We start from the raw sequence: 13,486 nt of genomic DNA, 5'->3' as shown, positions 1-13,486 counted from the left end.
ACTCTGCAGTTCCAGGAGAGAGCCTCTTTTGTTCTCCCAAAATACTCCCCACTGCATCTCCCCCCCCCCCCCCCCCCCCCCTCCTCCCACAGTGAAAATATTTCCTACAAGTTTGGCAACAAATCCCTCTACTCACTACTCTATAACAGCTCCCACATTTCTCACTCGTGGTCAGTTTTGAAAGAATAATTAAGTTTAAAGAATGTTTTAAGTTTGTCAAGGACGCGAAACTGTCTGTGTGTAAACAAAAAACGATGCAAAGGTTTATGTGCAGTTGTTGTTTTTGTGCTTATACAATGACAGAAGAATGAATTAGTAATTACTTTGCTTTTAGAGAATTTACATTTTCAAGCATTTTTGTTCTGGTTTTTAAATGTTTATAACTCGGAAAATTTAGGCCTAGATTCTAACTAGCAAACAATATGAAATGATTTATTTAAATACAATTTAGAAACATTAATTACACATTTATTGTGACAACAGACACTGTTGAAACTAGTAGCTGTCTTTTTAATGAATTTTGCTTTATCAAGAAAACTTGAATAGAATTTTTTTGTGTTTATGTCATGCAAAATTTCGGGTTATGCCACGATTATCGGGACTTCAGATAACATTAAGTTTTTTCAAGAACAAGCTCTTCTGGGACGCTAATATTCAGTTGTGTGACAAGAATGGGACTTAGAGAAAGCTTTTGACAATCTTGATTGGAATACTCTCTTTCAAATTCTGAAGGTGGCAGGGGTAAAATACAGGGAGTGAAAGGCTATTTACAATTTGTAAAGAAACCAGATGGCAGTTATAAGAGTCGAGGGGTATGAAAGAGAAGCAGTGGTTGGGAAGGGAGTGAGACAGGGTTGTAGCCTATCCCCGATGTTATTCAATCTGTATATTGAGCAAGCAGTGAAGGAAACAAAAGAAAAATCCGGAGTAGGTATTAGAATCCATGGAGAAGAAATAAAAACTTTGAGGTTCGCCGATGACATTGTAATTCTGTCAGAGACAGCAAAGGACTTGGAAGAGCAGTTGAATGGAATGGACAGTGTCATGAGAGGAGGGTATAAGATGAACATCAACAAAAGCAAAACGAGGATAATGGAATGTAGTCGAATTAAGTCGGGTGATGCTGAGGGAATTAGATTATGAAATGAGACACTTAAAGTAGTAAAGGAGTTTTGCTATTTGGGGAGCAAAATAACTGATGAGGGTCGAAGTAGAGAGGATATCAAATGTAGACTGGCAATGGCAAGGAAAGCATTTCTGAAGAAGACAAATTTGTTAACATCGAGTATAGATTTAAGTGTCAGGAAGTCATATAACTAATGAGGAGGTATTGAATAGGATTGGGGAGAAGAGAAGTTTGTGGCACAACTTGAGTAGAAGGGATTGGTTGGTAGGACATGTTCTGAGGCATCAAGGGATCACAAATTTAGCATTGGAGGGCAGCGTGGAGGGTAAAAATCGTAGAGGGAGACCAAGAGATGAATACACTATGCAGATTCAGAAGGATGTAGGCTCCAGTAGGTACTGGGAGATGAAGTAGCTTGCACAGGATAGAGTAGCATGGAGAGCTGCATCAAACCAGTCTCAGGACTGAAGACCACAACAACAACGACAAGAATGGACACTACAGCAAGTATACAAAACAAAGAAAGTTTAAATTTCACACTACTTCCTCTTAAATAAGTTCTTTTAGCAGATGAAGATAATACCTGTGATCTCACTTGGCGGCCATCTTGAATGGAAGGATTATCTTTCTAAATCTATCCAGTTTTTGACTTTTCAGTGCATTGCACCTTGTTCATGAATGTTTGCTAGTATGTCGAAGCCAGTTTTTGCGTGTGTTTTAGAGGCTACAGTTCTACTCCAGGAATTTCAACTAATTCTTTACTGATGATAATTTTTTATTGAGCCGAGTATTATTTTTTCCCAAGAATTTTTTTGTGTGCTTCTGGAACTATGTTTCCTGTGACTTATTGTTTCTGATGTACTAAATTCATTACCCATAATGACTCTGTGTGTCAAGTATTGCACGAATCATGTAAGCTCCTGCGAAAACAGCATCCAAATTCAGAAAGAAATTTTTTGTACATCACTTTTACATTGTGGTCAGTGCATTTTTCTTTATAGAAATTAAAGAATCACTTCTGAGGACTGTTAAAATAGCTCTCTTCCATGTATTATGGGAAATGTATTTTGCTTCTGCTGCATGATTCTGCCCTCGCTCGTCTCGGAGATGACATTCAGCTCAATCACTGTCAGCGCAACACCAATGAACATCCAACAGCAGTGCTCAGCAAAATGGAACCAGCATATCAGTAGCCCAAACTGTAATAGCAATTGGTAGATGCATGGTCAGCACTTGACTTTCCTGTGCCATTGATAGTGCCCAGCAGGAACATTTTGAAAAATGCGGTGCTCTGTTCTGCAGTTTCAGGAGATGATTTCATTCTGTCTTCCCCAGTGATCTCCCTACTGCGCTCTGCCTAGTGAAACCATTTCCTACAAGATTCACAATACGAATGATAATACACGGTTTTATACAAAGTTTATTACAAGTGCATGTTCACTAGTGTCAGGTGTGTGTAGACAAAAAGCAGTTAGTATACTTAAACTCTTCTCTGTTTGTCTGTCAAATTTAGAGATAATATGACTGTAGAATTTCTTACATGTTACCTAGGTTTAAATGAAACAATGTTATTAACTTTAAATTATCAAAAATGTCATCTTATATAGAGCAGAATATTATACTTTGGTTGTGGTGGTAGAAATTCAAATAACATGCAACAATTCCTAAAACATTCTGCAGAATATCAGATCTTGATCTGTGTGACAAGAATTTGTGCTCATACATGTGAGTGCTACAAAATTTATTCTGAAGTGCAAAATAACTTCTATCTGAGCTGTTGTGTACGGGTGAAATGTGTCATTGTTGAGTGACTTTCGGAAGTTTAAGAATGATGAACAGAATTTCTGTTAGGTCCAATGAATTGCAACTTCCTTTAAATAGGTATGAATGGAATCTAATATGGATGAGTAGGGGAAGAATTCTTGTAATGTTCAAATACAGTGTTATTATATGTTGTTTTTAATCACACATGTTGATTAAGATATATAGGCACAACATTATGAAATGTCCACAGCTTGGGTTATAGTAGTTAGTATCGCTGTCTATAGATCTCGGTGTCCCAAGTTCGATCCTCAACTGGCTCGACAATTTTTCTTCGCTCAGCGTGTGCCAAACTAATTCAGGGCAAGCAGCTAAATTTATTAGTCAGTTTGGTATGTATGGAAGTATTACAGAAAGATTCTATGACCTTAATATGGGAATCTTTGGAGGGAAGAAGAGGAACTTTTCAGGGAACATTATTGAAAAGTTTATAGCAGCAGCATTTACAACAGACTGCAGAATTATTTTACTGCCCTCCCCCCCTCCCCCTCATGTTCATCTTACATAGGGACATCTCACCCCATGAACCATGGACCTTGCTGCTGGTGGGGAGGCTTGCGTGCCTCAGCGATACAGATAGCCGTACCTTAGGTGCAACCACAACGGAGGGATATCTGGTGAGAGGCCAGAAAAACGTGTAGTTCCTGAAGAAGGGCAGCAGCCTTTTCAGTAGTTGCAGGGGCAACAGTCTGGGTGACTGATCTGGCCTTATAACATTAACCAAACGGCCTTGCTGTGCTGGTACTGTGAACGGCTGAAAGCAACGGGAAACTACAGCTGTAATTTTTCCTGAGGGCATGTAGCTTTACTGTATGGTTTAATTGATGATGGCGTCCTCTTGGGTAAAATATTCCGGAGGTAAAATAGTCCCCCATTCGGATCTCTGGATGGGGGTTACTCAAGAGGACGTCATTATCAGGAGAAAGAAAACTGGTGTTCTACGGATCGGAGCGTGGAATGCCCGATCCCTTAGTCGGGCAGTTAAGTTAGAAAATTTAGAAAGGGAAATGGATAGGTTAAAGTTAGATATAGTGGGAATTAGTGAAGTTCGGTAGCAAGAGGAACAAGATTTTGGTCAGGTGAATACAGGGCTATAAATACAAAATCAAATAGGGTAGTGCAGGAGTAGGTGTAATAATAAATAGGAAAACAGAAATGAGGGTAAGCTACTACAAACAGCATAGTGAATGCATTATTGTGGCCAAGATAGATATGAAGCCCACGCCTACCACAGTAGTACAAGTTTATATGCCAACTAGCTCTGCAGATGATGAAGAAATAGATGAAATGTATGACGAGATAAAAGAAATTATTCAGGTAGTGAAGGGAGACGAAAATTTAATAGTAATGGGTGACTGGAATTCGGTAGTAGGAAAAGGGAGAGAAGGAAACGTAGTAGGTGAATATGCATTGGGGGGAAGGAATGAAAGAGAAAGCCGCCTGGTAGAATTTTGCACAGAGCACAACTTAATCATAGCTAACACTGGGTTCAGGAATCATAAGAGAAGGTTGTATACACCGAAGAAGCCTGGAGATGCTGACAGGTTTCAGGTAGATTATATAATGGTAAGACAGAGATTCAGGAACCAGGTTTTAAATTGTAAGACATTTCCAGGGGCAGATGTGGACTCTGACCACAATCTATTGGTTATGAACTGTAGATTAAAACTAAAGAAACTGCAAAAAGGTGGGAATTTAAGGAGATGGGACCTGGATAAACTGAAAGAACCAGAGTTTGTACAGAGTTTCAGGGAGAGCATAAGGGAACGATTAACAGGAATGGGGGAAAGAAATACAGTAAAAAGACGAGGGATAGTAGAAATCCTTGGGTGACAGAGGAAATACTGAATTTAATTGATGAAAGGAGAAAATATAAAAATGCAGTAAATGAAGCAAGCAACAAGGAATACAAACGTCTCAAAAATGAGATCGACAGGAAGTGCAAAATGGCTAAACAGGGATGGCTAGAGGACAAATGTAAGGATGTAGAGGGTTATCTCACTAGGGGTAAGATAGATACCGCCTACAGGAAAATTAAAGAGAGCTCTGGAGAAATGAGAACCACTTGCATGAATATCAAGAGCTCAGATGGAAACCCAGTTCTAAGCAAAGAAGGGAAACCAGAAATTTGGAAGGAGTATATAGAGGGTCTATACAGGGGCGATGTTCTTGAGGACAATATTATGGAAATGAAAGACGATGTAGGTGAAGATGAAATAGGAGATATGATACTGCGTGAAGAGTTTGACAGAGCACTGAAAGTCCTAAGTTGAAACAAGACCCCAGGGGTAGACAACATTCCATTAGAACTACTGACAGCCTTGGGAGGGGCAGGCCTGAAAAAACTCTACCATCTGGTGAGCAGGATGTATGAGACAGGCGAAATACCCTCAGACTCCAAGAAGAATATAATAATTCCAATCCCACAAAAAGCAGGTGTTGACAGATGTGAAAATTACCGAACTATCAGTTTAATAAGCCACTGCTGCATATTACTAATATGAATTCTTTACAGACGAATGGAAAAACTGATAGAAGCCGACCTCAGGGAAGATCAGTTTGAATTCCGTAGAAAAGTTGGTACATGTGAGGCAGTGCTGACCCTACAACTTATCTTAGAAAATAGATTAACGAAAGGCAAACCTACGTTTCTAGCATTTTTAGACTTAGAGAAAGCATTTGACAATGTTGACTGGAATACTCTCTTCCAAATTCTGAAGGTGGCAGGGGTAAAATACAGGGAGTGAAAAGCTATTTACAATTTGTACATTAACCAGATGGCAATTATAAGAGTCGAGGGACATAAAAGGGAAGCAGTGGTTGGGAAGGGAGTGAGACAGGGTTGTAGCCTCTCCCCGATGTTATTCAATCTGTATATTGAGCATGCAGTAAAGGAAACAAAAGAAAAATTTGGAGTAGGAATTAAAATCCATGGAGAAGAAATAAAAACTTTGAGGTTCGCCGATGACATTGTAATTCTGTCAGAGACAGCAAAAAACTTGGAAGAGCAGTTGAACAGAATGGACAGTGTAATGAAAGGAGGATATAAGATGAACATAAAAAAAAGCAAAATGAGAATAATGGAATGTAGTCGAATTAAATCGGGTAATGCTGCAGTAATTAGATTAGGAAATGAGATACTTAAAGTAGTAAATGAGTATTGCTATTTGGGGAGCAAAATGACTGATGATGGTCGAAGTAGAGAGGATATAAAATGTAGACTGGCAATGGCAAGGAAAGCGTTTCTGAAGAGGATAAATTTGTTAACATCGAGTATAGATTTAAGTGTCAGGAAGTCGTTTCTGAAAGTATTTGTATGGAGTGTAGCCATGTATCGAAGTGAAACATGGACGATAAATAGTTTGGACAAGAAGAGAATAGAAGCTTTCAAAATGTGGTGCTACAGAATGTTGCTGAATATTAGATGGGTAGATCACATAACTAATGAGGAGGTATTGAATAGAATTGGAGAGAAGAGAAATTTGTGGCACAACTTGACTAGAAGGAGGGATCTGTTGGTAGGGCATATTCTGAGGCATCAAGGGATCACCAATTTAGTACTGGAGGGCAGCATGAAGGGTAAAAATCGAAGAGTGAGACCAAGAGATGAATACACTAAGCAGATTCAGAAGGATGTAGGCTCCAGTAGGTACTGGGAGATGAAGTAGCTTGCACAGGATAGAGTAGCATGGAGAGCTGCATCAAACCAGTCTCAGGGCTGAAGACCACAACAACAACAAGGACAAAATATATGAAATATATGTGAATTAGGGCTCATGATGAGGCCTACAAGCATTCATTGTTTCTTCACTCAATTTGTGACTGGAAAGGAAAGAGAAAGATTAAAAGTGGTACAAAGTGTATTATCTGCCCTGCACTGTACAGTGTCTTGTGTAGTTTGTGTATTGGTATAGATGTACAGTAGAAGACAAATACACGTATGTCTCACTTGGTGGTCATCCTGAGAAACTGTGTTTCATATGGTCCTCAACTGAATCTGTTAGAACTGGGATGATAAACTATCTGTCCATTATATATGAACTGTGTTTCATCACTCTTATAGTCTTTCTTAAGACTTCAGAGTTGATGAAAATGAAGTGTGTATTGTTGAAATTATTTCATAATTTTCATTAATGTCACTTTATTGAGAACCCATACTTCAATGAAAATTGTTATGAAGCTCCTGAATTTCTTTTTAAAGCAGATTTACACTGTAGTGTTATTTGCAATGCCAGCCAATTAGTTCATTACAGAGTTCAAAATTCTTTTCATCTGAACAATCAAGATATGGTAAATGACCAGTTCTGCTATCTTTCCTTTTATGTGGACTGAACTACAAAGGTACACAGCGTATTACAGTATCACATATCTCCAAGCTACCAATCTACTGTGTACCTTCCACTGTCATCGGTACCCCTTATATTTAATCATTTAATAACACTGTTCAATTCCTACATATCACATTGTACCACATGGACATACTTGAAATGAGCTCTACAAGAGGCAGATAATCATGTTAGTTGTCAATAAAACTCTGTCCTTTTTCTTCACATTTATAGATTGCAGTTGATATTTGTTGTGCTGAGAATTGGTAAGACTACGGAAGTGCCTACACACGGTTGGTTATCAAACTGAACAGAAGCTTCATTTGCGTAATGAATCATCTGCCATTGTGAAATATATTTTTTCTTCCTCTTGCTTCTTTGTTTTTATCAACATTTTACCTCGTTCCCTGCATAACCACTTGTGAAAACATTTTTCAGTTGACTGTTCAGCTGTTTTAAATGGTTTACTTCTGAACAGCTGAATATTTGTTTCTTTGCTTTTGCAGAATGGCCAATATAAACTTGGAAACAGTGGTGTTCTCCTCGGGCTCTTCACAGATTTCATGTCTAAATATAACAAAACATACAATAGTGATGAAGAAATGCAGAAAAGGTTCCATATATTTAAAGCAAATATGATGAAGATTGAACATTTGCAGAGAACAGAGCAAGGAACAGGAAAATATGGTGTCACACAATTTGCTGATCTTTCAGGTGAGAGCTACAATTGTTAATAATACCTTTTTTGAAATGCAATACTATTATAATTAAATCACAGCATAAAACTCTGTTTTTATTATATGCAGCCATTTTATGTATGTATTTTAAGAGAGAGTGCAGATATAAATAAATTTGTCATAGATACATAATATGCAGAGTCAAACTGCAACTAGGCTGCTGTTCTCTCTCTCTCTCTCTCTCTCTCTCTCTCTCTCTCTCTCTCTCTCTCTCTCTCTCTCTCTCCCCCCCCCCCCCCCCCTCTCTCCCTCTTTTTTTTTTAACGGAATCACGAATTCTGATTGACATCAGCTACTTTAGGTTATCAGTCATCTAATTATTGAATCCATTGTTACATTAGTTTTGAGCCATGTTAGTAGGTTATGTCACTGCACTTTTATTTCCTGAGACACCACTTGGAGAAACTTTACACAACAGTAATCAATACCAGCTGTGGGAGGAGGATAAAATAACTTCAGTGTTATGGTGTTAGCAGCATATGTCTTGAACATATGAATGTAATTTCATGACAGAAAGAGAGGGTTACACTGACAAACTGCTGTACAAGTATAAACCTGAATCCAAAGGGTTGGGGGGACGGGGGTAAAATGCATTAGTTTCATAAGGTTCAGCACTAGACTATTTAAAAATTCTAAGGTTTCTTATTGATGCAACACCCTTCACACTTTTGGCATCCCATATTCTTACCAGAATTCATATTACTATCAATATAACCATGGCAATTAAATGAGAAAAACAATGTCAACAAAAGCAGCCATCGAAGGCCTAAACTTAAACTCAAGTCATACTAGACACAGCTCATACAATGACTGAGTAGGCCTTCAACTGGTTCAAAGCAGACTATTTAATTTTAAATCTCACTTGCAGGGATACTGTGTGATTTTTATTTAAAGTAATAATTTGTTGCTTATTCTACCAATATAAATTAAATCCACCTTCGAAAGAGTGAATTCTATAGGGTTCCTGTTAGGCATAATTACCACATTGTCACGATACATAACTAAAACATTGGAAAAAATATATCCTACACTTATTTGCAACCTGCAATTCACTGGCGTCTGCTTGTATGATTTGAATGTTCTCATTCTAATAACAGACAATATGGTAGTAAGAATGCAAGGAGCTCAACAGAATGTGTCTCTTGCCTTCCAGCTGTGGTTATTAGTGATGAAACCATCACACATCCAAATAAGTCAAGCCTTTAAACTTTCGGCATTCTATATTCTTGGCACACTCAGATGTTTAGGACGGGTGGTAGGGACAGAGCATTGAGTGACATTATACTGAGTGCACTATCCGAAAATTACCTTGAGCAATTAAACAGAGAACCGACTCGTGGAGATAACATCTTGGACCTACTGATAACAAACAGACCCGAACTTTTCGACTCTGTAAGTGCAGAATAGGGAATCAGGCCGTTGCAGCATCTCTGAATATGGAAGTTAATAGGAATATAAAAAAAGGGAAGATGGTTTATCTGTTTAACAGGAGTAATAGAAGGCAGATTTCAGACTACCTAACAGATCAAAACGAAAATTTCTGTTCCGACACTGACAATGTTGAGTGTTTATGGAAAAAGTTCAAGGCAGTCGTAAAATGCATTTTAGACAGGTATGTGCCGAGTAAAACTGTGAGGGATGGGAAAAACACACCGTGGTTCAACAACAAAGTTAGGAAACTACTGCGAAAGCAAAGAGAGCTTCACTGCAAGTTTAAATGCAGCCAAAACCTCTCAGACAAACAGAAGCTAAACGATGTCAAAGTTAGCGTAAGGAGGGCTATGTGTGAAGCGTTCAGTGAATTCGAAAGTAAAATTCTATGTACCGACTTGACAGAAAATCCTATGAAGTTCTGGTCTTACGTTAAATCGATAAGTGGCTCGAAACAGCATATCCAGACACTCCGGGATGATGATGGCATTGAAACAGAGGATGACACGCATAAAGCTGAAATACTAAACACCTTTTTCCAAAGCTGTTTCACAGAGGAAGACCGCACTGCAGTTCCTTCTGTAAATCCTCGCACAAACGAAAAAATGGCTGACATCAAAATTAGTGTCCAAGGAATAGAAAAGCAACTGGAATCACTCAACAGAGGAAAGTCTACTGGACCTGACGGGATACCAATTCGATTCTACACAGAGTACGCGAAAGAACTTGCCCCCCTTCTAACAGCCGTGTACCGCAAGTCTCTAGAGGAGCGGAAGGTTCCAAATGATTGGAAAAGAGCACAGGTAGTCCCAGTCTTCAAGAAGGGTCGTCGAGCAGATGCGCAAAACTATAGACCTATGTCTCTGACGTCGATCTGTTGTAGAATTTTAGAACATGTTTTTTGCTCGAGTATCATGTCGTTTTTGGAAACCCAGAATCTACTCTGTAGGAATCAGCATGGACTCCGGAAACAGCGATCGTGTGAGAGCCAACTTGCTTTATTTGTTCATGAGACCCAGAAAATATTAGATACAGGCTCCCAGGTAGATGCCATTTTCCTTGACTTCCGGAATGCGTTCGATACAGTTCCGCACTGTCGCCTGATAAACAAAGTAAGAGCCTACAGAATATCAGACCAGCTGTGTGGCTGGATTGAAGAATTTTTAGCAAACAGAACACTGCATGTTGTTATCAACGGAGAGACGTCTACAGACGTTAAAGTAACGTCTGGCATGCCACATGGGAGTGTTATGGGACCATTACTTTTCACAATATATATAAATGACCTAGTAGATAGTGTCGGAAGTTCCATGCGGCTTTTTGCGGATGATGCTGTAGTATACAGAGAAGTTGCAGCATTAGAAAATTGTAGCGAAATGCAGGAAGTTCTGCAGCGGATAGGCATTGGTGCAGGGAGTGGCAACTGACCCTTAACACAGACAAATGTAATGTATTGCGAATACATAGAAAGAAGGATCCTTTATTGTATGATTACATGATAGCGGAACAAACACTGGTAGCAGTTACTTCTGTAAAATATCTGGGAGTATGCGTGCAGAACGATTTGAAGTGGAATGATCATATAAAATTAATTGTTGGTAAGGCGGGTACCAGGTTGAGATTCATTGGGAGAGTGCTTAGAAAATGTAGTCCATCAACAAAGGAGGTGACTTACAAAACACTCGTTCGACCTATACTTGAGTATTGTTCATCAGTGTGGGATCCGTACCAGATCGGGTTGATGGAGGAGATAGAGAAGATCCAAAGAAGAGCGGCGCGTTTCGTCACAGGGTTATTTGGTAACCGTGATAGCATTACGGAGATGTTTAGCAAACTCAAGTGGCAGACTCTACAAGAGAGGCGCTCTGCATCGCAGTGTAGCTTGCTCGCCAGGTTTCGAGAGGGTGCGTTTCTGGATGAGGTATCGAATATATTGTTTCCCCCTACTTATACCTCCCGAGGAGATCACGAATGTAAAATTAGAGAGATTTGAGCATGCACGGAGGCTTTCAGACAGTCGTTCTTCCGGGAACCATACGCGACTGGAACAGAAAGGGAGGTAATGACAGTGGCACATAAAGTGCCCTCTGCCCTCACACCGTTGGGTGGCTTGCGGAGTATAAATGTAGATGTATATGTAGATATTACTGTTGATGTAATCACACTGAGTGATGTGAGGAACAGTGTCAGCAAAAGCAGCTATATTTTCTTAAGTGCCTGTTATCACACTCTCTGGCACTGTTAGCGGTACGAGGTGGAATCCAAACTTTTTGGGACTGGTGCTATCTTTGTACCGCTAGGTGGCAAGAGCTGCATATCTGATGAGTCAGTGTGCGGAGTGGCATTCAGCTGGGAGGACGTGTTGCATGCCCACAGTGATTTCCCTAATACTCTGTGTTTACTGTATGGCGATTTTATGATGGATCCGCAAACAGATCATCGTGTGTGTATCAAATTCTGTGTGAATCTCGGGAAATGTGCTACAGAGACCCTTGCAATGATTCAATGATTTATGGTTATGACCCATAGATAAAGCAAGAATCGTCACAGTGGAAGAGCCCAATCTCTCCAAGACCCAAAAAAGTGAGACAGGTGAAGAACAAAGTGAAGAGCATGATCATCATTTTCTTTGATACCAAGGGAATTGTGCACAAAGAATTCATCCCACCCAACCAAACAGTGAATTCCGTGGACTACTGTGACGTTTTGTCACAGCTCTGTGAAAACATGGGGCGATGACGGCCCGAACTTTGGCATCAAGGGAACTGGCTGCTGCGTCATGACAATGTGCCATGTCACACGTCCTTGCTCACCAGGACCTTTTTGGCAAAAAACAACCCACCGTACTTGCCAGGTTTGGCACCTTGCGACTTTGCGCTCGAAACTGAAACTCAAGTTGAAAGGCCGTCGGTTCAACACTCTAGAGAGGATTCAAGAAGTATCACTGGTGGTGATAAACACCCTCAAAGAACAGGACTTCCAGAAAACGTTTGACCAGTGGCAGAAGCACTGGGATGGTGTATATGTGCAGATGGGAACTACTTCGAGGGTGATGGTGACCACTAGTCCAAAGGCAAGATTTTCAACATATGGCAGCACCAGTCCTGAAAATTTTGGATAGCACCTCGTATTATTGCTCTCCTAAAGGACTGAAAATCTGTGATATTGTCTTCTACAATATTTCCACTATTACAAAATTCTGTCATTCCATTTGTGCAGTTATATTGCAAGTCAGACACAGAGTATTACAGAAAAAAGAAAACCATTACGCAGCTACTTGCTTGTCTACAATCAAAGGAATCCAAGATTATCTCCAATTCACTTCCCTGTCTGTACTATTCCAGATACAGTGTGTATCACAAACAATTATTAAGGTTGTCCAACCATGCCAACACTTAAAATATGATAAGTACCATAAACAACATCCAGAACTAGAATAAAGGACAATACTTGTTCTTCTGTGTTAACTTCTGAGTGTGGTAATTTCTAAGTGCAGAACCACTATCACCCCAAGACTGTTCGCAAAATCTGGTACAGTATGCACATTCTTACATCTTCCTCAATTTGCTTGGTTTGTGCTATAGAGGGAGCCTTCTCTGGAAAGAAGTCTTCTCTGGAGTCAACCAAAGAGTACGTCACATAGACTGACAGCCTATGTGTTCATCTTTGGCTTCCATTACAGTAGTAAATTTGATAGTGTGGCTTGAGATAATGATGCAGTGCCTGCATATGTAATGACTGTTTTTGGTGACCATTTTATGGCACAGTTTTTCAGTGTTTGTCACACACTTGTTTTATTTCTGCCAGACATTTTGTGAATATGTTCTAGCTTTTATGCTATGAAACTTCTTTTACATAACCAAGTTTTATGTATTTTAATGATGACTTCATTCATCGAAGTCTGATCATGCTCAACATTGTCTTACATGAAAATGGCCAAATGCTGGAATCATGGTTGTACAGTAGAATAAGTGATGTATACAGTCAAATGACAGAACTTTCTTTTAAAAAGTATTGCATTACTGTGGCCCAGAATGATGGTAAAA

The 13,486-nt window shown here is 39.4% G+C and overlaps 1 protein-coding gene across 3 annotated transcripts in view; it reads left to right on the top strand.

Moving 5' to 3' along the window:
- The window catches only part of LOC124614071, a 228,608-nt gene that overhangs the window by 176,767 nt on the left and 38,355 nt on the right, over positions 1-13,486 (top strand). For all 3 annotated transcript variants that reach the window (XM_047142907.1, XM_047142908.1, XM_047142909.1), the window contains exon 20: positions 7,779-7,986. In XM_047142907.1, coding sequence (XP_046998863.1) covers positions 7,779-7,986 — 208 coding nt within the window. The remainder of the gene's footprint in view (positions 1-7,778; positions 7,987-13,486) is intronic.

Source organism: Schistocerca americana, chromosome 4, assembly GCF_021461395.2.
Source record: "Schistocerca americana isolate TAMUIC-IGC-003095 chromosome 4, iqSchAmer2.1, whole genome shotgun sequence".
In the NCBI taxonomy this organism is placed as follows: Eukaryota; Metazoa; Arthropoda; class Insecta; order Orthoptera; family Acrididae; genus Schistocerca; species Schistocerca americana.
This window is presented reverse-complemented; position numbering and strand designations above follow the sequence as displayed.